This window comes from Mauremys mutica, chromosome 14, assembly GCF_020497125.1.
Source record: "Mauremys mutica isolate MM-2020 ecotype Southern chromosome 14, ASM2049712v1, whole genome shotgun sequence".
Lineage (NCBI taxonomy): Eukaryota > Metazoa > Chordata > Testudines > Geoemydidae > Mauremys > Mauremys mutica.
The window spans coordinates 28,461,482-28,482,128 of NC_059085.1; the positions used below are offsets into that span (position 1 = coordinate 28,461,482).

Genomic DNA, 20,647 nt, shown 5'->3' on the forward strand with positions numbered 1-20,647 from the left:
ACTTTTAGTGTAATGCAAAATCGGTGTTCTGCTCTCTTAGAAATCCCAAACAAAGCAGACCACATTAAATATAGAGATAAATTCCTCAGCTGATTTCAGTCTGGCTTTTGACCTTTTTGTTGTCCTAAGACTGCTCTTTGCTGACTCTCTCTAAGAATGTAATTTCCCCCACCCACCACTAACAGATTCAAAGGATCTCTCCCTTCTGCATCCAGAGGAGAGCAAAGGCTAGTGGATACAAGGTGGAGAGCAGGCTCTGATGCATGTTCTCTCTGTAGGGTTTGGGCTCCATGTATGCAAAGAAGGTGTGGCCAGCTGTTGTATGGCATTGTTCTCTCACCCCAGCATTTTTCACCAGCAAGACAAACCAAAATAAGGTAATGTTGATTCAGCTGCTTTCAACTACCTGAAAGGGGGTTCCAAAGAGGATGGATCTAGACTGTTCTCAGTGGTACCTGATGACAGAACAAGGAGTAATGGTCTCAAGTTGCAGTGGGGGAAGTTTAGGTTGGATATTAGGAAAAACTTTTGTACTCAGAGAGTGGTGAAGTACTGGAATGGGTTACCTAGGGAGATGGTGGACTCTCCTTCCTTAGAGGTTTTTAAGGTCAGGCTTGACAAAGCCCTGGCTGGGATGATTTAGTTGGGAATTAGTCCTGCTTTGAGCAGGGGGTTGGACTAGATGACCTCCTGAGGTCCCTTCCAACCCTAGTATTCTATGATTCTATGATCTTGTGTGGATCCTCTTGCCACAATGTGAAACCCTCCCTTGACAACCCATCTCCTCCAAATTTATGTTTTCATATTGAACTCGTTACCATGGTGTCTGAGCCAGAGTGAGGGAGTCCAAGACAGGAGGTGGCTGGGGATCACAGTGGGTTTGGGGGAACAACCTCACTCCAGCCACTTCTACCAGGGAGAGAGTAGAAACACTGGGGAAAAAACCTGTGGACTTGACCTATTCAGCTTTCTCTATCATCATACTCACCATATCACAGACACACCAAATTTCTTCTATGGGCAGGTTACTCCATAACCGCCTGTTGTATGGTTTGTTGCACTTCCCCCCAAAGGATCTGGTACTGGCTCCTGTTAAAGACACGGTACTAGTCTAGATGGACCCCTGGGCTGATCAGGTAAAGCAATTCCTATATTCCTAAAATACTAACCTTAAAAATGAAACTACCACAGTCCTGTGACTGTACTTTTATTCATAATAAACCACATCACTATTAGAAAGTGTCTACCTGTGATCGATCAATTTTACATCTGCAATACAATGAAAATAGTATAGGAATCCCTATATTCTGCCCAAATTATTGGCAAACTCTATGAGCTACAAGGAGTGGCCATGGCATTAGGAGAGTTCCAGTCAGATTAAGGCTATTTTGCATACTGATATCAGTATATCTTTAGGTGGTACTCTTTAGTTAGACTTTGCTTTCCCTAAATTCTCTTTTTCCTTCTATGTCTCCCTTGTCTGTAATTCTACTTATCATCCTCTCTAAAATATTTCCAGAATCTAATTCTGCCTGTTAAGATGCTTACCTATTTCCTAATCATGTCCTGATTTGATTACTGCATTTGCCTCCTTTATGATCACCTATTATCAGGGATTCAGAATTCTAGGGTCAAGCTACTTTCTTGCTCAAGAAAGTAAGACCATATTCCTTCCTTCCTCCATCACCTTTCACTGCTTTTTATCCATCTTCAAAATCCAATGAATAAATGCCAACTTGGTTTTCAAGTTGTTCCAGAACTCACCCCACTATCGTGCTTTGACCCTTGTCTACTTGATCATCACACTTATCAGATCACCCCCAGACCACCACCCTGGAGCACCCCCAGCCCCATGTTTTAGATAGGGGTATATAGTAAAAGTCATGGATAGGTCATGGGCCGTTAATTTTTGTTAACTGCCCATGACTTTTACTAAAAATACCCGTGACAAAACTGTAGCCTTATGCATAGGTAGTTCAGTTTCCAAGAGCCAGTTCAATCATTGGCCTCACTGCTGACAAGGATGTCAAATAGTAGACCACCAACAGTCATCAGACAGTTACATATTTTGATCAGTAGTTAAAATCCAGCTCAGATGGACTGGTAACAAAAGTGTCTGTTTAATGCATCTGACAGCTCAAGTCATAGAACAAATACGGCACTGTCTGTACCATTCCTGGAAAGACCAATGAATCAGAAGATGCATACAACCATAGAAGCTGATGTCAGAAAAGTCCCAGGAAGTCATCCAATCCAACAACCAGTCACTGTGGGATTTTCAAAACTTCGCCTAGTTCAACCGTTTTCAAACCTTTTTCATTTGCAGACACCTAAAAAATTTTGAATGGAGATGCAGGCCCTTTTGGAAATCTTAGACAGTCTGTGGATCCCTGGGGGTCCATCGACCACAGGTTGAAAACCGTCTAGTTCATTGTCAATGTTAATTTTTATCATCAGCCTCTCTGATAGGACTTCAAACTACATCGCTAAATGCGGCAGAAGTTTTTATTATAGGAATATATGACAACACTATGAAAGTCACTAAGAGCTGGATGGGAGTCACCAATTCTTTGCACACGGGCTACTGAACAGCTATCAGATAGTAATAACTTCCAATCACTATGAAACCGGGTCACATATGAACTGGAGGTGACATGGGGGGGAGAGTTCATTACTCCTTTACCAATCCTCTGAGCCCCCCAGTCCCTCAAGTTATTTAGGATCATTTAAATATGAATGTTACAGAGCAAGACAATTTAAAAAAGAAAAGATCAACTGGAGTTAAGTACCATAACTTAAAAAATACAGACACATGTACCCATAGAGTGGTTTACATTAAAAAGTAATCATTTATCTTATGCTGTATGAGATTATCATCATATTATATTGTAAAAGTAGAAATATATCACAGTGTATAGTAAGATAAATAATATGGTAAGACAAATAACTCCCTTTTTAATATAAACCACTGTACTTACCCTCAATCTCCAGAACAGACTCTACTCTCTACCTATTTTTCTGCAAGTTGGGCATTTCCCACACCCAACCCACCCACAGAATGGTAGATGATTTAGGATTTTCCCTTCCTCACTTCCATAGATGTTTTTCCTTTCAACGTCACAATTTCTTCTGTCATATATAGTTATACACAGTCCATCTGGACTGAGCAACAAGAAATGACAGAACAATATTTTAAAGTATGGGTGCCACCAAAAAATACGATATTTCAGAGAAGAGGAGAATCAGGGAGGGACCTCTTTCCATTCAAGTAAGAGTCTCATGAAGCCCTTGCTAAGAAACAGCAGTCACAGTATGGCACATGACCTCCAGCCCAAAGAATGACACTGTGACATGACACTCCTTTCACGGATAATTTGTTTGTACCCTTATGCGTTCATATTTTTCTATTATACTGCACCTATCATATCTAATATCTGTAATATTTATAATATCTGTTGCCCACCATCTACTGCTGGTTTGGAGCAGATCTATGAATTCATCATTTTCATGCAGTTGGTTTCTTGTAGTCTCACACAAGATTGTTCACTCTTTTAGTTACAAATCCATTCTTCAATCCTTCTGTAATTATCAGAATTCAAGTTGTTGCATTTCTGTGTATTTTCTAGATCTTTGTTTCAGCAGGGTTTAAGGGCACTCAGCATTTTGCAAGATCAGACTCTGATAAATCAAAATGGTTTTATTCTGGAAGTAATGGATAAGAGATCCTTGATCTCCCCAACATCCCACAATAACAGAAAGGAAAACAAACGTCACGGAAAAGAGAACATAATTCAGAAGAGCATAGTTTGAAAACAGATAAAATGTTGAAAAGAATGCAAGATGAGAAGAAAAGAATTCAGAAACAGAAACATAAAAAAGGAAGAAGAAACAGAAAATGAAAAAAATGAACAAAAGATAAGTAATAGTTCTATTTGCACACAAACATTTAAGGTGTGCATAATTTTAGCATATAATACTGCAAAGTATTTATAATGGGTGAAATTTGTGGAACAAAAGGTGAGAGAAAGATCTCATAGTCTGACACTTACAAATAAAGGATCAATAGGGGCACTGTAATACCCTAGGAAAAGGTAATGAAAAGGTATGCGATAAAATAAAACAAAGTAAGGCTCAGCTATAATAGTCACAGGACTTTGAGACAAAGAAAAGAAAGAGAAACACAATAAAAGTAAATAAAAGATGGGTGTTCAGAACAAATTCTTTCTTATCACAAACAACACTAAAAGCGTATCTATCTGAACACACATAATAGAGCATAATCCTACGTGAGGAAAATGAGAACACGCCACAAAAAAGGAAGATAGTTTGAGACAACATAGAAAGATTTTTTTAAAGACATTTTTAACTTGTTTCCTGCTAACCCTGACGATTTGATTTTACAGTTTCCTCATACAAGTGGTTCTCAAGGCTATTTTAACTCATGATAATATGCACAGAAACCTAAAAAGAAGTAAGACAGGCAAAGCTTACTTGGTTAGACCATCCACCTATGTGGCTAATACTGACAGTTAGGATGGGGATGACCAGATACTGTATGTACTTGAGGCTCAATGCTGCAACTACTAAAGGATTCCATCGTAGTAGAGCAAATTCAGAGAAAAAGTGGTTACCTACCTTTTCGTAACATTTGTTCTCCAAGTTGCTCATGTCCATTCCATTCTAGGTGTGCGTGCGTGTCCTCATGCACAGTTGTTGATTTTTGCCTTAGCGTTATCGTTGGGCTGGCTGTGGTGCCCTCTGGCGTGCCATGCTCATGTAGCAGTATATCAAGTGTTGCCAGCCCTTTGCCCTCTCAGTTTCTTCTTGACAGCAACTCCAACAGAGAGGCAGGAGGGCGGGTAATGGAATGAACATGAGCAACCCATGTCGAAGAACAGTTACAAAAAGGCAGGTAACCGTTTTTTCTTCTTCGAGTGCTTGCTCATGTTGATTCCATTCTAGGTGATTCACAAGCAGTATCTATGGTTGTGGGCTCGGAGTTCACAGGTTAGCGGCTTATAATACTGCTCTACCGAAGCCAGCATCGTCCCGGTCCTGCTGGGTATGTGCGTAGTGGGATGAAAAGGTATGGACCGATGACCAGGTGGCCGCCCTACAGACATCCTGGATAGGCCCTTGGGCCAGAAAGGGTCCCGAAGAAGCCTGCACCCTGGTAGAGCGGGCGGTGATGATCGCCGGGGACGGCACCTTCACTTGATCATAGCAGAAGCGAATACCAGCAGTGATCCAAGGAGAAATTCTTTGAGCAGATACAGGTGACCTTTCATCCTGTCGGCCACAGTGACGAATAATTGTGTCGACTTACGGAATGGTTTGGTCCTGTCAATGTAGAAGGCCAGAGCCCTCTTGACATCCAGGGCATGTAGCCTGCGCTCCTCCTCCGACTTATGCAGTTTCGGAAAGAAGACCAGTAAGTAAATGTCTTGGCTCAAATTAAACTGAAAGACTACCTTGGGAAGGAAGGCTGGATGTGGTCTTAATTGGACCTTGTCCTTGCAGAAGACTGTTTCAGGCAGTTCCGAGGTGAGCACTCCTGAACAAGTAGTTGCTTATGAGAAGGGTCCCTGAAGAGGGATGAGGAAGGGGGTAGAAGGGTTGGTCGGCTATAAATTGCAGGGTATAGCCCAACAAAACTGTGTCAAGCACCCAGCAGTTCGAGATGATATGGGACCAGGCTGATCGGAAAGGGTGGCAGCACTTAAGGAAGACAGGAATCCAGTGCATTGACTGGAGTGTCATCCTTGGGCGCACCCTCAAAATGACTGCTTTTGGCTGCCTTGGTCCCTGGAAGGACCAGGCTGGGCAGGGGAAAAGATGATGACTGGTGGTGTTGCTTAAAGCCCCTGTCTCTGTCCTTCTTTCTGTAGGCACCCCAAGACTTCGACAATGGTGGAGGAGATGGGGGGCAGAACTAGCCTTTTGAGGAGTATGCAGGCACAAGGAGCAGAGGGTGGCCCGTAAGTCTTTAAGGCATGGAGCCCTGCATCAGTTATCCCCAAGAATAGCCCCATTCCCTCAAAAGGGAGGTCCTGGAGAGTAGTTTGCATCTCCTGGGACAGCCCAGAGATCTGAAACCAGGAGCTATGCCTCATGGTTATCGCAGAGACGACCACACTGAACGCTGAGTCTGTGGCATTCTAGGCCATCTGGAGGGCACCTGTGGCCACAGCCTTGCCCTCCTTCACCAACGTGGAGAACTCCTGATCCTGATCCTGTGGGAGACTCTCCTTGAACTTGCTGATGGAGTCCCACAGGTTGAAACTGTATCTGCCGAGTAGGGCCTGACGGTTAGATACCCAGAATTGGAGGCTGGCTCTTGAATAAATCTTTTTGCCAAATAAGTCCAGCCACTTGGCATCTTTATTCTTGGGGGTGCCACTCACCTGGCCCTGCCTGGCCCTCTCATTGACAGTGGACATGACCTGGGACCCCGTGGGAGGGGGCGTGTACAGGTATTCAAACCCTTTTGTGGCGATATAGTACTTCTTTTCCTCCTTCTTGGATGTGGGCGGAATGGAAGATGGGGTCTGCCATACAGACTTGTAAATTTTCAGGACCGCTGGGTGAATGGGCAACGTGACCCGGGCTGGGGCGGAGGAGGGGATGACACTGAAGAGGTGGGTGAACTCCTCAGCTAGCTTCTTGATCTCCAACTTCAGGTTGGCAGTAACCCTCTTGAGTAGGGGTTGGTGCTCCCTGAAGTCATTGGAGGGGGGCACTATTGGTTTGTGAGGGCCCTGCTGCCGCCTCATCTCCATGTGCCGGGGGTAGCTTGTCCGATGGAGCCTGAGAGGAATGGTGGGAGTATGGTGCCGGCATAACAGGCCAGGCACACCATCCCCCCGCCCCCTCCAGATTCCAGTATTCCCACTGAGCGGGCCACTGTTCTTGACCCCATACTGGTGCCAAAGGCACCTTGCCGGGTTCCTGGCTAGGAGACATTTGCCCTTTATGGGGGAAGGCTGAACTGGCCCTCCGACCTGGACCACTGCCCTTCTGGTGACCAGAGCAGGGCTGTCGAAGCCTGAATCTGTCGACTAACCCTTGTTGGAGACTGGTATGGGGAAGTTGAGGGCTGGTGCCTGCCCAAAGAACGGTACTGGGGCCCTCGTGACTGGTGCTGTGACCAGGAATGGTACCCTACTGGATGGGCCCAATGTCTGGGAGATCTGCAAGGTGATGGTAATTGGCGCTTTGGCAACTCTGGTGGGAGGACCGATGGTACTGTGAATATGGGGATTGGCAGCGCAACTCCAGAGTCCTATGTCTTGTTGTTGGGGACAGTGGTGTTGGAGATCTGGGCCTCCTGGCCAGAGACTGAGGTTGCGGTACCAGGGTCCTTGGCTGTAGTGAAGGGGAATGACGCCTGCGTTCCAGCAACTGGAGACGCTCCACTACCTTTGGGGGCGGCCCCAAAACCAGCCTGATTGTCGGTACCGGTACCTTGGCGGGATCTGCCAGGCATCTGAAGTGCCAGTCGGCCTAACTGTTTTTTGGCCGCTGGGCCTGCTTCGGGCGCAGATGGCACTGCGATGGGCCGGGACCCCCTACTGCTCCCCAAAGTTGGAGGTGGGTCTCTGGCTGGGCTAGAGGGTCCAACCACAGTGGTACCTCTGAGAGCCTCCATAGTGGGAACAAGGCATAACACCAGCCCTTTGCCCGAAGTTCCCTTCTTGCACAGTGTTTGCGGATCAGACAACCTAGACCGCTTCTTCGATAACAGTGAGGGGGAACGGTGATAGGCAGATTCTGGTGCTGGGAGTGTGCTGCATGCCGACGCCGAAGCACCGGGCATCGAGTCCGAGTGTGAGGGCTCTGATGCCGAGCGCAGAACAGCGTCCATTAGGAGGGCCTGCAATCGAATGTCCTGCTCTTCCTGAGCCTGGGGATGAAAGTTTTTGCATATCCGGCACTCGTCTTTTCTACAGAACTCCCCTAGGCACTTTATACAGCTATTGTGCGGGTCACTGATGTGCATCGGCTGGTTGCACTCAGAACTCGCTTGAAGCCTGGGGACCGGGAGTCCCAGCCAGGACTCTAACCACTAAACTAAAACACTTAACAGCTAACTAATCACTCCACTAAACAACAAAGGAGAACAATCTAAACAGTGAAGAACCGCTAATGCTCTTGCTAAACAAGGCCAGGCGCTCCAACCACCCGTCACGGGCGGTAAGAAGGAACTGAGAGGGCGTAGTGCTGGCAGCACTTGATATACCGCGGCATGAGCGTGGCACTCCAGATAGCGCCACAGCCGGCCCTATGGATACCACTAAGGCAAAAATCTCTGACAACTGTGCACATGGACGCGCACATGCCTAGCATGGAATCGACATGAGCAAGCACTCAAAGAAGTAGTAAGAGCACACTTTGGGGGAAATGACACATGAAGTAATAATGATACCTTCTGGCTTGTATTCAAAAAATCATTAAGGGGAAATTAACAGGCCTATTTATACTGTTGTGAGAATGCGACATAGCGAAAGAATATGAACTTCAAAAAGCAAAACAGAATGAAAAACAAAACACAGAAAATGAGGGGCTTAAATAAAATGTCCCATTTACACTGGAATTAATGAAAAATTGTAAAGCTCTTGGCATCAGGAAACATTTCAGGCCCAGAATGATTTTCTTTGGTGTTTTAAGAATTTAAAAATTAGTTCAGAGGACCAATGGCTATATTGTTTTATGTCTTCCTGGAAAGTTCTCAAATCCCGATTAAACCAGAAGAAACAAGCATAGAGTAATAACTCTGCTAGGAAAGGGGAAAATGTGACAAATTGGACCAGCTGGTTCTGTTGGCCACTATTTTAAAAATAAAAAACAGTTGACAAGAGAACCAGAAAAATATTCTTCCCAAATGTAACTAATGATAAGTCTTTATCAAAAAGAGGTAGGCAGTTTAAGTTAGCAGAAGACAAATGAGTATCATCCTTTTCACCCAGTTTAACATGCTCTGAAGTCTGTTAGGATACTTAGATGAGAGAAAAGCATTTGAATGAGTCAATTCTTCTTTTTAGTCCATTAAAAAAAAATTAACAAACTAATTTCTTAAATTGGTAGAAGCTCTTTCTGAAGGCCCGTCTACATTTGTAAGAACTAATGGAACAAAATTAGGAACATCACGTCTTTAAAAAGGGTACTGATTTCCCCCATTTTGTCCCTCTTGTGGATATTGTATATGTAACTAAACTGTATAAATACAAGAGGCAATAAAGACGATTAGGAAGATTAAAATTGTAAGAAGAAAGGGTAAATAATAAGCCTATTTGTAAATTACATTATAATCACTGCAATTAGAGACATAAAAGACTAATTAGGTCATCTAGTGTATCCTCTCATCCAATCCAACTCAGGGCTGTTCCCTAGAAACAACTTTGAAGTATCTTATGCTGAGTGTATCAAAATCAGCAATCTTTATAGTATATATTACAGATAGGCTCATAAAATACAGGCATCAGGCTTCAAGATAAACTTTAAAAAGCTGCAGTTACGTGTTTGTGAATATAAGAAGATAAGAATGGCCATGCTGGGTCAGACCAATGGTCCATCTAGCCCAGTATCCTGTCTTCTGACAGTGGCCAATGCCAGGTGCTTCCGCGGGAATGAACAGAACAGGCAGGCATCAAGTGATCCTTCCCCTGTCATCCATTACCAGCTTCTGGAAATAGAGGCTAGGGACACTCAAATTATGGTGTTGCATCCCTCCCCATCTGAATCCCAGAAGAACTGTGAAATCACAACAATCAGAATTGCAGGTATTTAGAAGTTACTGCACCAACATTTCTACATATGTTGGGACAGATTCTACGCCCATGTGGTATTGCTTCAGAATTACATTGATGCAAACGAGCAGAATTTAGCCAATTAATGAAACAAAATATCTTGAAAATTGAGAATTAAAAGTAAAAATCCACCACTGGCTCACTGCACTGTGTTTAAATACTGCAGATATAAGATGGAATTTTAAAAGGACATAATGGAGTTAGGCACCTGTTGAAATTCAGTGGGAGTCGAGCACCTAATTCCCTTACACTTCTTGGAAAATCTTATCCATAGTCATCTAGATCCAGAGGCCTCATTGCAATAGAAGCTTGAACTTGGGAAAAGTTGAACACCCACAACTCCCACTGACATCAATGGGAATTGCAGTGCTTGGCACTGCTCCAGATCAGGGCAGGAATGATTTTACAGATTACAATAACTATAATAAATCAGGATAACCCAGTGCACTGACAGTGGATTAATCACCTGAATTTTCTTTTTTTTTAATTTTAAACTGGATACCTGCTTGAACATAACTTGTTTATGTGAACAACATACAATGTACTATTACTATCAGTTTACAAAACTCTAAATGAAAAGTTGTTTAAATGGAAAATGTCTTTATATAATACTAGTAGTATTAGAGCTGGTCTCAAGTTTCAGTACCGATCAGCCAATTTATCCCTAATGGGGAAAATTTTCCAGCAGAATGTATTACATTGGGCTTATGACAGCACAAATGGCAGCAAAGGTTCTTGGGGATCCATGTGGACTAACGTGCACTAGTGAAAAGCATGTGCACTTGCAAGGGGGGAAGTTACATGGGTCAGAGCACTGAGAAGGGCAGCTGAGCTTGATTACGCACTGTGGCTTTGTGAAGAGGGTCACACTGGCAGTTTCCCTGAAAGTCTGGTGTAAAAGTTACAGCTTTGCTTCTCCCCTGGTGTAAATACAGCCCAGGGCAAGGTTGGAGGCAGCTGTGAATCTCCTTCCGCTGGCCCCCAATGGGCTCTGCTAACACTGGGTACATCTAGAAGTCACTTATTCAACCTCTCCTACATCATCCTGGATGAACTTGGCCAATGTATATATACTTTTTTGTTACACTGTATTAGCTTTTGATACATAAATGCTACTATTTATGTAAATATTTGTTTTTTAAAAAGGAAATAAAACAGGTACCTTGGCTGCCTTTAACAAAATTTCCCTCTCTTGTTCATCTTTCCTTTGCTTTTCTAAACGCTCCAACTGTTCAAAAAACTTCAGCTGTGATCGAACATCTGTAGCCTGTTCATACCATTCATCATCCTGGGAAATAAGAAACAAGTCATCTTAACAAAGCTATAAATCCATGCAGGCTTTTAAACTACTATGCCTTAGAATCTTTCCTAAGTGTTAACAAACAAGATGTATATGGTGCACCAATTTATTAAAAAAAGAGAATGAAGCCAACAGACTTATTTGTTATATTGTAGCTACACAAGTAATTGATAAAATTATTTAATTAACATAATATTTTAAATACTAAATATATGGACTGATTAATCAATGTCAGAGGTATCACACACTTAAATAAATCAGAACAATGGATTAACTGACTGAAAAAATGTGGCGTTTAATTTTATGATTAAACAGTAGACAATTAAACCTAGATATAAATTGCAGGTCCTATATTTATAGTTAACTGGAATATAGTTACAGAAATTGTCAAAATATGTAGAACTTCAAAAAACATTTAGAGCTTAAAACACAAGTTAAAACAGATCTATATTAAAAATAAAATGGACAAAAGTAAGGCAAAAAGACTATGAACATAACGTCAGCACTCAACAAACAATTATTTATGACACTGGCTGCACGGGAGCATGTCAGACATTTTTATGGAGAATGAGGGAGTTATCTATTATTTTTTATGAACATCACATTGCACCTCTGTTTATCTGCTTGATACTATCCTGCTTTACTGCCAGGAGTTAAAGTAAAGGAAGCTGATGGGAGGAAACAAATAGGAAACAATGACATACATAAGGCGCTGTCGGCGAAAGAAACTATTGGGAAGCTATTAATTGGGGAATACCTTCTTGCCAATTATCAGAGGGGTAGCCGTGTTAGTCTGGATCTGTAAAAGCAACAAAGAATCCTGTGGCACCTTATAGACTAACAGACGTTTTGCAGCATGAGCTTTCGTGGGTGAATACCCACTTCTTCAGATGCAAGTCTTGCATCTGAAGAAGTGGGTATTCACCCACGAAAGCTCATGCTGCAAAACGTCTGTTAGTCTATAAGGTGCCACAGGATTCTTTGTTGCTTCTTGCCAATGCTAGCAAGGTTTATCCTTCCTGGGCCCAAGCCTGGGATCAAAGGGGATACTAAACTACTAATTTTCCTGACCTAGGGAAGAGAAAAAGGTGGGAATAACTGAGCAGCAGTGACCGGAGATGAGTCTCTACACAGAGGATGTGGCAGAGTGTCTGGGCCTCTATGTACCTTTGGATGAATAAACAAGATGTTTAATTTCAGTCACTTTAATCAGTCACTGGTCACAGACTCCTAGAAGATGAGGTCTTGCAGATGCTAGTTAAGTACAATTGGACCTGTCGTGTTTACATAGTTGGGATGCAGCCCCTCGGCTTCCCCAAGAGCTAGTCCAAGTGTGGTGGCATCTTGGAGGTGAAGAAAGACAAGCCAGTCACCTGAAGGGTCCACCTAAAACGGTCTACGAGGGGTCCAAATTGCCACGTGCCCTGTGATCATGACCTCCTCAGTGTGCTTTGATGCTAGTTTAACAGGCATAAAAATATCTTTAGTATTTAAGGTTAAGGAATAAAAACTTGGTTTGCTTGTTAAAGATTTTCTATTTATTACCAGTGGTCAGAAACTAGCTTGCAGTCTCTTCCCAGAGCTCCCATAGTGTCAAATACCCAAATTATGTCACTTTTCTGTAAAATTACAATCACACAACAGGCTCAAAGGACAATTTTAACATGAAATGTTATTTTCAAAGAAAATGTCATTGATTATTCAGTGTTGAACCTCTGAATTTTGAAACTGCTGGTCTAAGAAAAATATGTGGCATTTCCCTCCATTATTAATGAAACTAGATATGCATTATAAAACAGTTAAAGCTGATTTAAAATTATCATTTTTCATTTCAGTTTCAGCCCAATATGCAAGATCTCATCTTTGTAGTCTCTGACGTATTCATTACTTGGATCAATGTTCCTTTCAGCTAATTCTGTTTGTAACAGTACATACTAATTTTTCTCACAGCCAAGAAGTACAATTATAAGCTCTTTTAAAAGCAGGTTTACACGTAAGGAAAGCAATTTCAATCCAAGATGTGGTTACCATGGTTCAAAGATATCCATGAGGCAATGAGAAACAGCAATTTCAACCATGACCCACAGTTAGGAACAGTTTAACTGCCGTCCCACAAGAAATTTTAGTATTGTTAACTGAAATAATCAGACTACAGGGATTTAAGGCAACATTCCATGGACAAGTTCTATCATAGAGAAAGGCACCTACCAACTCTCATTAATTAATCATGGATAAATTCTGACCAAACCATGCCATGAACAGTGCAGATATTCCACCTATAGTCTGCTCAGAAAGGAAAGAATAGATTTATTACTGAAATACCTCAAACCGTATAATTGGACAACATTCAGTACCATGTCTCTACATACTTACTTTGTGCGATTCCATTCGGTGCTGTGTTACCATTGTTACTTTTTCTATCATGGTTCTCAATCGGTTTTGTGTTGCATGGGAAATAAAGGTAACCACCTCAGCAGACACATCTGTAATTCCTAATTTTTTAGCTGAAGCAGAAAAAAAATGAAATTAGCCTCCTAAAAACACCCCCTAACATTTCTTAGCACCATGACACAACAGCAATTACAAACACAGTACTTGAAATATCTCAAAAATGTCTCTCTTTAGTAAAATTCCCTGGAAGGATTGCTATTGGGAGTACAGAAGGGAATGTAATGTATACAGTCTTAAAGTAGTGAAAAAATAAATTACAATAGTCCTGAGAAGAAATTACAGAATATGCCGGAACGGACTATAAGTAAAGGAACATTTTTTGAGAAAACCTCATTGGAACAGCATTAGACACACATAATAAATGGTTAGTTATACATATCTTTCACTAGAGACACAAGCTGGGTGAGGCAATATATTTTATTGGACCCACTTCTGTTGGTGAGGGAAACAAGCTTTTGAAATACACTGAGATTCTTCAGAGCTGTCTCTGTCACCAATAGAAGTTGGTTCAATAAAAGATATTACCTCACCCATTTTGTCTCTCTGATATCCTGTGACCAACACAGCTATAACACCACTGCATATATATTTCACTTTCAGTTATTCATCAACTTATAAGGTGACCATTTGAAAAAAAGTTCAGTTAATATTTTTTGCTAATAAAAAAATTGGTTAAGAGCAAATTCTGAAGATATCAATCTTTTTTGCTTTTCTCTTTCAAGACAAAAGTTGTGTGTAATGGGTGGTTAATTATGCTTAGTCTATAAACTTAAACACAGTTATACAAAAATGTGAACATATGGAGCTTAGTATTAAAAAATCCTACAAGTGCATTTACACTCATGCATTTTATGCCACTCTAGCAACGTAAAGTGGCTTAAATTGGGAGTAAATTATATTAATGCACTACAGAAGCTCTTTTCAGATGAACTGCATTTCTTTGCAGGTTTGGGTCCTACAGAAAGATATAATGGGTTCTGTTTTAAATAACTGACCTTAATGGCTATTTCAGACATGTAATGAAATTAAAAAAAAATCTGCTTAACCATTGTTAAGATGAACCAACAAAAGTTAGGAAATTCAATGTTGAGGCTGACATGTTCTTTAAAAATCCACCTGATTACAAGTTCTCAATTGTGCCTATTGTACCCAAGGAAAGATCTGTGCCACTGTTTTAAACCTATTTGCCTTTTGTCCATTTGTACCACAACAGTGACATTTAATCATAATTTTTAAACGTGGGTTTTATTTTGTTAAATATCACAGTCCTTGAAGATTATTCATCCACCTTTCTTCACACATTCATGATCTCTTGAAAAGATTTGTGATTGCATTTTTAAATGCTTGTTTATTATGTAAATGATAGGTTTAAACGGGTTTTTCTTTTAAAAGGCTGGAAAATATTTATGAAGTTCACTGCAGTTTATCTGAGTAACTTTCTATAATACACACACACTGGGCCAAATTCAACTCTCAGTTCTGCTGGATAAATAAGAAATAACTTCTTTATTTTCAATTGAGTTCATTTGGATTAACCTCAGTATAAATGTGGTCAGAATATGGCCCAATGCATATTATGTATTTTAACTGCATATTTACTACACATGCTACCTGTAAAAAAAAAAATTCCTTACGACGTATTTGTCCAATATCAGAAAATGAAACTTCAACTGTAGTTGGATAATCTAAAAACTATAACTGTAAACTAACTAACTAAAGTTTTGAAATTATTTTAGCATTTGACATTTTGTGCCAAGATTATACTAACAGCAAGTATTTTACAGTCAAGTTACTAAAAATTCATTGCTAGCCTTTGGCTGAGTGGTTGCTGGACCCATAAAAAAAGATCTGTTTGGTTATTGTCAATCTGTGGTGTTTGCATGTCCTGACTAATCCCTTTCCTGGCCCATGAGCTTATGAAAATAGGGGGACTGACAGTGAAAGTAGTGATAAATGTTATCTTTAGTAATGCAGATAGTATTATTAAATTTGAAAGTGTACCTAAACTTCATATCTTCTTCACTGTAATTTTATAGATTAAATATAATTAATAATCATGCATTATGGAAATTTTGTCTTGAGAAAGCAAAGGCAAGGCAGATTATAGATGAAATCTCCTGAATTTGCAGATGTACAGAGGAATTAAATTTTTCTTAACCAATAAAAGCATCAATATTTATGGCACTTAAGAATTCCTCAATTTATTAAAATAATTAAAAATGCTGGAAATGCATTTCTAGCTACATATTGGAAGCCTAAGTTCTGATCCTGCAAACATTTATGGACAGTTAGTCCCAACGGGACTTATGTGAGTAAAGTGTTCGTAGGACTTGGGCCTTACATCCTATTCCGCTCAATGGGACTCCCTTTGTAGAATCAGGAAAAAGATTCCCAGGGAAATCAATGGGCATTTTGTACATGGATTGGTGGCTTTGCCCCACTATTAACCTACAAAGATCTAAAAATTACATGCGGTTTATACACAGTCCTAGTATTTTTATGGTGATTAAACTGAACAACTTTTATTTTAATTGAAAGTATGAATTTGTGCTTATATATAAGATGTTACCTGGAAAAGTTCACACCCTGAAAGCATTTCCTGAATTGCTAATTAGAAAGATAAATTTCATTTAAAAAGGAGGGGACAAGTGAATAAAAACCGGAGAGATTTAAAAACAAACATTTTTTTTTGAAGTGTTCATATTTTTTCAGCCAAACTCAACAGCAGTAAACCATCACATGTCTAAAAAATGAAGAGGAATCAGTGAACAGTAGTTTTATATTGATATATACTTCTGTTATTTTAATGATGTGATTTAAAATGAACTGGCAGTCTTCAGCATCACCCTTGGCTTTATGTCAGCAATGGGTTTGGTTCAGTCAATCACTGACATTATTGAAACAGCGAGCTGCCATTCACCAGCAGGGGGCACTGCAGTGATTTCTTTCTTTAGGCTATAGCACAATAGAAAGTCGGTTGATTAAAAATGCATATTTCAAACAAATCTGTCATGATATAAGTCTTACAACAACCATCTTCTAACAAAATGGTTTGGCATTTTTTCCATATCCACCACTATATAGCATTCTCTGCTATACAAAATTATTCATATATCAAAAATGCTGAAGTAATACAGCCCAAAGTGAAAACTGTTTATGAATTCTGTTCCTAGATACAGCTATTGAAACTGAATTTATACTAAGCCATATGAAAAAGATTGTTTCCTGCAGCCTTTTCTTTCCTCATCTTTTCTTTACGTTTTTGTACTGCAGTGTCTCTTTAAATCTATATTTTATTACATCACTACAGTACATCATTCTCACACTTCCCAGAGCTGAATTCACTATGTCAACACATTTCTGATATTAATTTTTTTAAAGACACTTTGAAGTCCTCTCAAGATTAGCTTAGGCTGACAATGGTTTCACACTGTAGGCGTAACCATAAGGAAGTTAGCAATATGTATGTATGTTTTGAATTCATCTTTGCTGTGACACTAAGTGTAAAAAAATTCTCTTGGCCCTTCATTTGTTCTCTGATATACATGTGGAGCTAAAATTACTGAGAGCTGTACATGTAACTGAAGGCAGAATTCGGCCATTTGAGTGTGCTGATGCAACCCTTATTCATGCAAATAAAGGCTATGTCTACATTAGAGACCTTGCAGGAGCATAGCTGTACCGATGCAGCTGTGCCGCTGTAATATCTCTTATGTAGCTGCTCTAGGCCAATGGGAGAGAGCTCTCCCGTTGACATAATCATAGCTATGTCGGCAGGAGAGGCTCTCCTGCTGACATAGAGCTGTGAACGCTACCACTTATGCTGGTGAAACTTATGTTGCTCAGGATGTGGTTTTTTCACGCCCCCGAGTAACATAAGTTTTGCCGACAAAACTTTGCCAAGTGTAGACATGGCCTTTGTCCTTGACGCCAATGGAAGTACCCATGTATGTAACTATTTGGGTGAGGAAGATTTGACAGATCAAACCCTTACTGAGCATATACCTTATGCAAACATATCTAAAACTGTCAGTCAATAAAAAAATAAACCTAGTCACAACTGAAAGGATCTAGTAGAGGGATTCCATGAGAAAAAAATTCTGTTAGACAACATAGGTGTTGTTTTTTGGAGTTTTTTTTGTTTTTGAGAAAATGTCATAGCAAAAAAGAATAGGAGTACTTGTGGCACCTTAGAGACTAACATTTATTGTAGCATAAGCTTTGTCCTTGAATTTCAGGATTAGTCAAATCACAGTTCCCATTTTCCAGGGCTCTAATTACAGAAATGTGACTATCTTGCTCTGTTCAAAATTGGGAAATGGCATTGTGATCATTTTCATTCTAGCAAAATAAAAAATTAGGCACTTTTTTCTACCCATATAGCTTTTGGTTAAATATTTCATTATAAGAAAAAAAAATAGAAATGCAGTATAGGCTTTCCATAAGCTGAATTCAACAGCACCAAACAAAGAGCAAGAAAAAGACTAGAGAAAAGATCATTTAAAAATAATTACAACTCAGCTTGTCACCACATAACCACTGTGATGTCACAAAATCTCTCTTCCCACTCTAGGTCCTTTTAGCAAAGAAACACAAAGTGGAGCAGGATGGCTGAAGTCCTGATGGGATTATAAACCAAAAGCAGTGAGTATACCAGTGCTGGGAGGCTACATAAAGACTCTGGCTTCTTGAGTAAAAATGGAAGAGCTGCATGATTGCAAATATACTTCTCGATAAATTGTACAATCTTACACAACACTAGGCAAAGAATAACCTGGTAATTATGAACTTCATATAAACAGTTATGCATACAGCCCCTTCAAATCCCTTTCTCAACATTCACTTCTGCTGTAATGCCTCTAAAGAAATCAACCAAGTAATAGCTAGGCTGAAGGGCAGATGGAGGTAACTGACTCATTTTATTTATAATTTTTGAAAAAGCGAATGTATATATGTGTAAACATGCATGCATTTGATTATATGTATCTCTCTCCTGCACCATCCTTCATATACGTCTTATCTTTCTTAGACTGTAAGCTCTTTTGGACTCTGAACACACTTCTGCACATGTTTAGAGACTAACCTTGACTGTGGTACCTTGTCACTACTGCAATGTAAATATTAAAAAGTACTCACATCTTAAACTGGATGTGTGCAAAGAGAGAGGGAATTCATATTAGAAAAAGGGTTAATTCTTTTGTTTACGAATGGATTTTCTCTTCTTTTTGTTGAAAAAGCTATTATTTTCTTTTATTCAGAAATGGAATAACCAGCCATATAGACTAAAAAAAGTTTAGGAACAAAGTGACTTCCCCTAAATACTGGTAGCCCTAATATTTTGGAACTTCTTACATACAGCTTGTAGCTTTGTGACCAAAAGACTGCACATATGATAGTGGTGGATGCAGAATACACACAATTAAAAATTCTAAAAACTTTAAAAGATTGATCTGTAATTTCAACAAGTATTTCATTACAAGCTGCTTTGTTTTTACATTTGCTAAAATATACGGTGAATTTAAAAGCGAACGTATTTCTAGGTCTTTACAATAACCTTACCAGTGCAATCCTGAAATTTCCCTAGACCTGCTGTGAAGATCAATGGAGACTGAGCTGGAGCAAAGTAATGCTCCAAGTTACAACCTTGGCAGATATCCCACTTGGATTTGAGTTTCTCATATTTTTCTTACAAGGTTTAGTGATAGTCAAAATCACGTTCCTCATCCATGTCTTCTTAGCCAAACCTCCACTGCACCAGTTCTGTACATGAGGCATTAAATAACTGGTGACCAACTGCCTCAAAAGTGTTATTTTGTGTAGCAAGAAACAGAGTCTCCTTGCTCTCAGAGCAGCCAATAAATGCTAACAGTAAACTCCAAGGGCTGTCACACTCATATACAAAAGAGTGAGAAGATTTTCACTTTTAGCGGGTATATATTCTGTATAAAGAGGTAAAACCAGTGGTGTAAGTATGGTGGTACGTTCCGGTAAACTGTACCAGTAAGATATTTATAGCCGGTACGCCGTACCGGAAAGACACAGGAGGAGCCCTCCCCCAGCCCTTCCACGCAGCTGCATCTCCAGTCCTCCTGCCTAGGTCTGTATAGCAGAAGTCTCCAGCGCAGCGTGAGAACAGAGTTCTCTCTCCCCCCAGCCCCAGGTAACGTGGGATGGATGTGGATCATGGGGAAGGGACGGGGAGAGAGTGGCGGTCCCAGGTTGGGGGTGGGGAGGAGTCACGTGGGGGGTGACATGTGGAGGTCACACGTGCCTTCCCTTTGTGTCCCTCTCATGAGTGCAGTGTACCGGCAAGAAATGATTTCTACTTGCACCACTGGGTAAAACTACCTGGTGTTAGTACATGGTTATATATTCAAATGTGTTAAGATCAAACTATGGTTCAACCAACATTCACCCAAAACTGTAAGATGTAGCAACACATGCACAGCAAGTACAAAAATTAGAATAGATCTTGTAAAAAATAAAATATAACGTAACTTCAAACTTTTTATATAAAAGAGTTTATATTAATGTTAGTTATGTATGATAGGCCTCAACAACCTCAGAATCAACATACAGCAGTATTATCCTGGCATATAAGTCACTAAAACCTGAGATGTACTGTTTTTACAAATGTAAGTGTCTCAGAATTTTTACTGACAAATTTCAGGTCATGAGTAATGAGAATTTTAAAGATTACCACTGTCTGCTTAGTTATACTGGAACTCATAAGGTGTAACAGTTTTGTTATGATTCAATTTTAACTATATTGTTGACCAAACTATAAGCAGAAAGCTTAAAAAAACTTGTATTTTCTACTATTTAAGAATGCAGAAAAGAGCTGCTATATTAATCTTAGCAGATAAGGTTTTAAAGAATCAAAAGCTATTTTAATAATTTATACTTTAAGAGGATTGACAGGACTGAGATGCAAGAGAAAAATGTTTTTATTTGCAAAACATCAGGTCTGACCTTGGTTACTGATGTGATAAACTACTGAAAATCGGTAGTGTCTTTGCATATTTAAGTTACAAACAGACCATCTTAAAAGAACAAGTTAAAAACAATTTAGAATATCAAAATGCATTTA

At 40.0% G+C, this 20,647-nt stretch overlaps 1 protein-coding gene across 3 annotated transcripts in view; it reads right to left on the reverse strand.

Annotated features, from left to right (window-relative positions):
* LOC123349356 (transcription initiation factor TFIID subunit 4-like) overlaps window positions 1-20,647 on the reverse strand; it is a 202,600-nt gene that overhangs the window by 109,919 nt on the left and 72,034 nt on the right. For all 3 annotated transcript variants that reach the window (XM_044987325.1, XM_044987324.1, XM_044987323.1), the window contains 2 exons: window positions 13,480-13,610; window positions 10,969-11,094 (listed from right to left, as the gene is read on the reverse strand). In XM_044987325.1, the coding sequence (XP_044843260.1) occupies window positions 10,969-11,094; window positions 13,480-13,610 (257 nt within the window). The remainder of the gene's footprint in view (window positions 1-10,968; window positions 11,095-13,479; window positions 13,611-20,647) is intronic.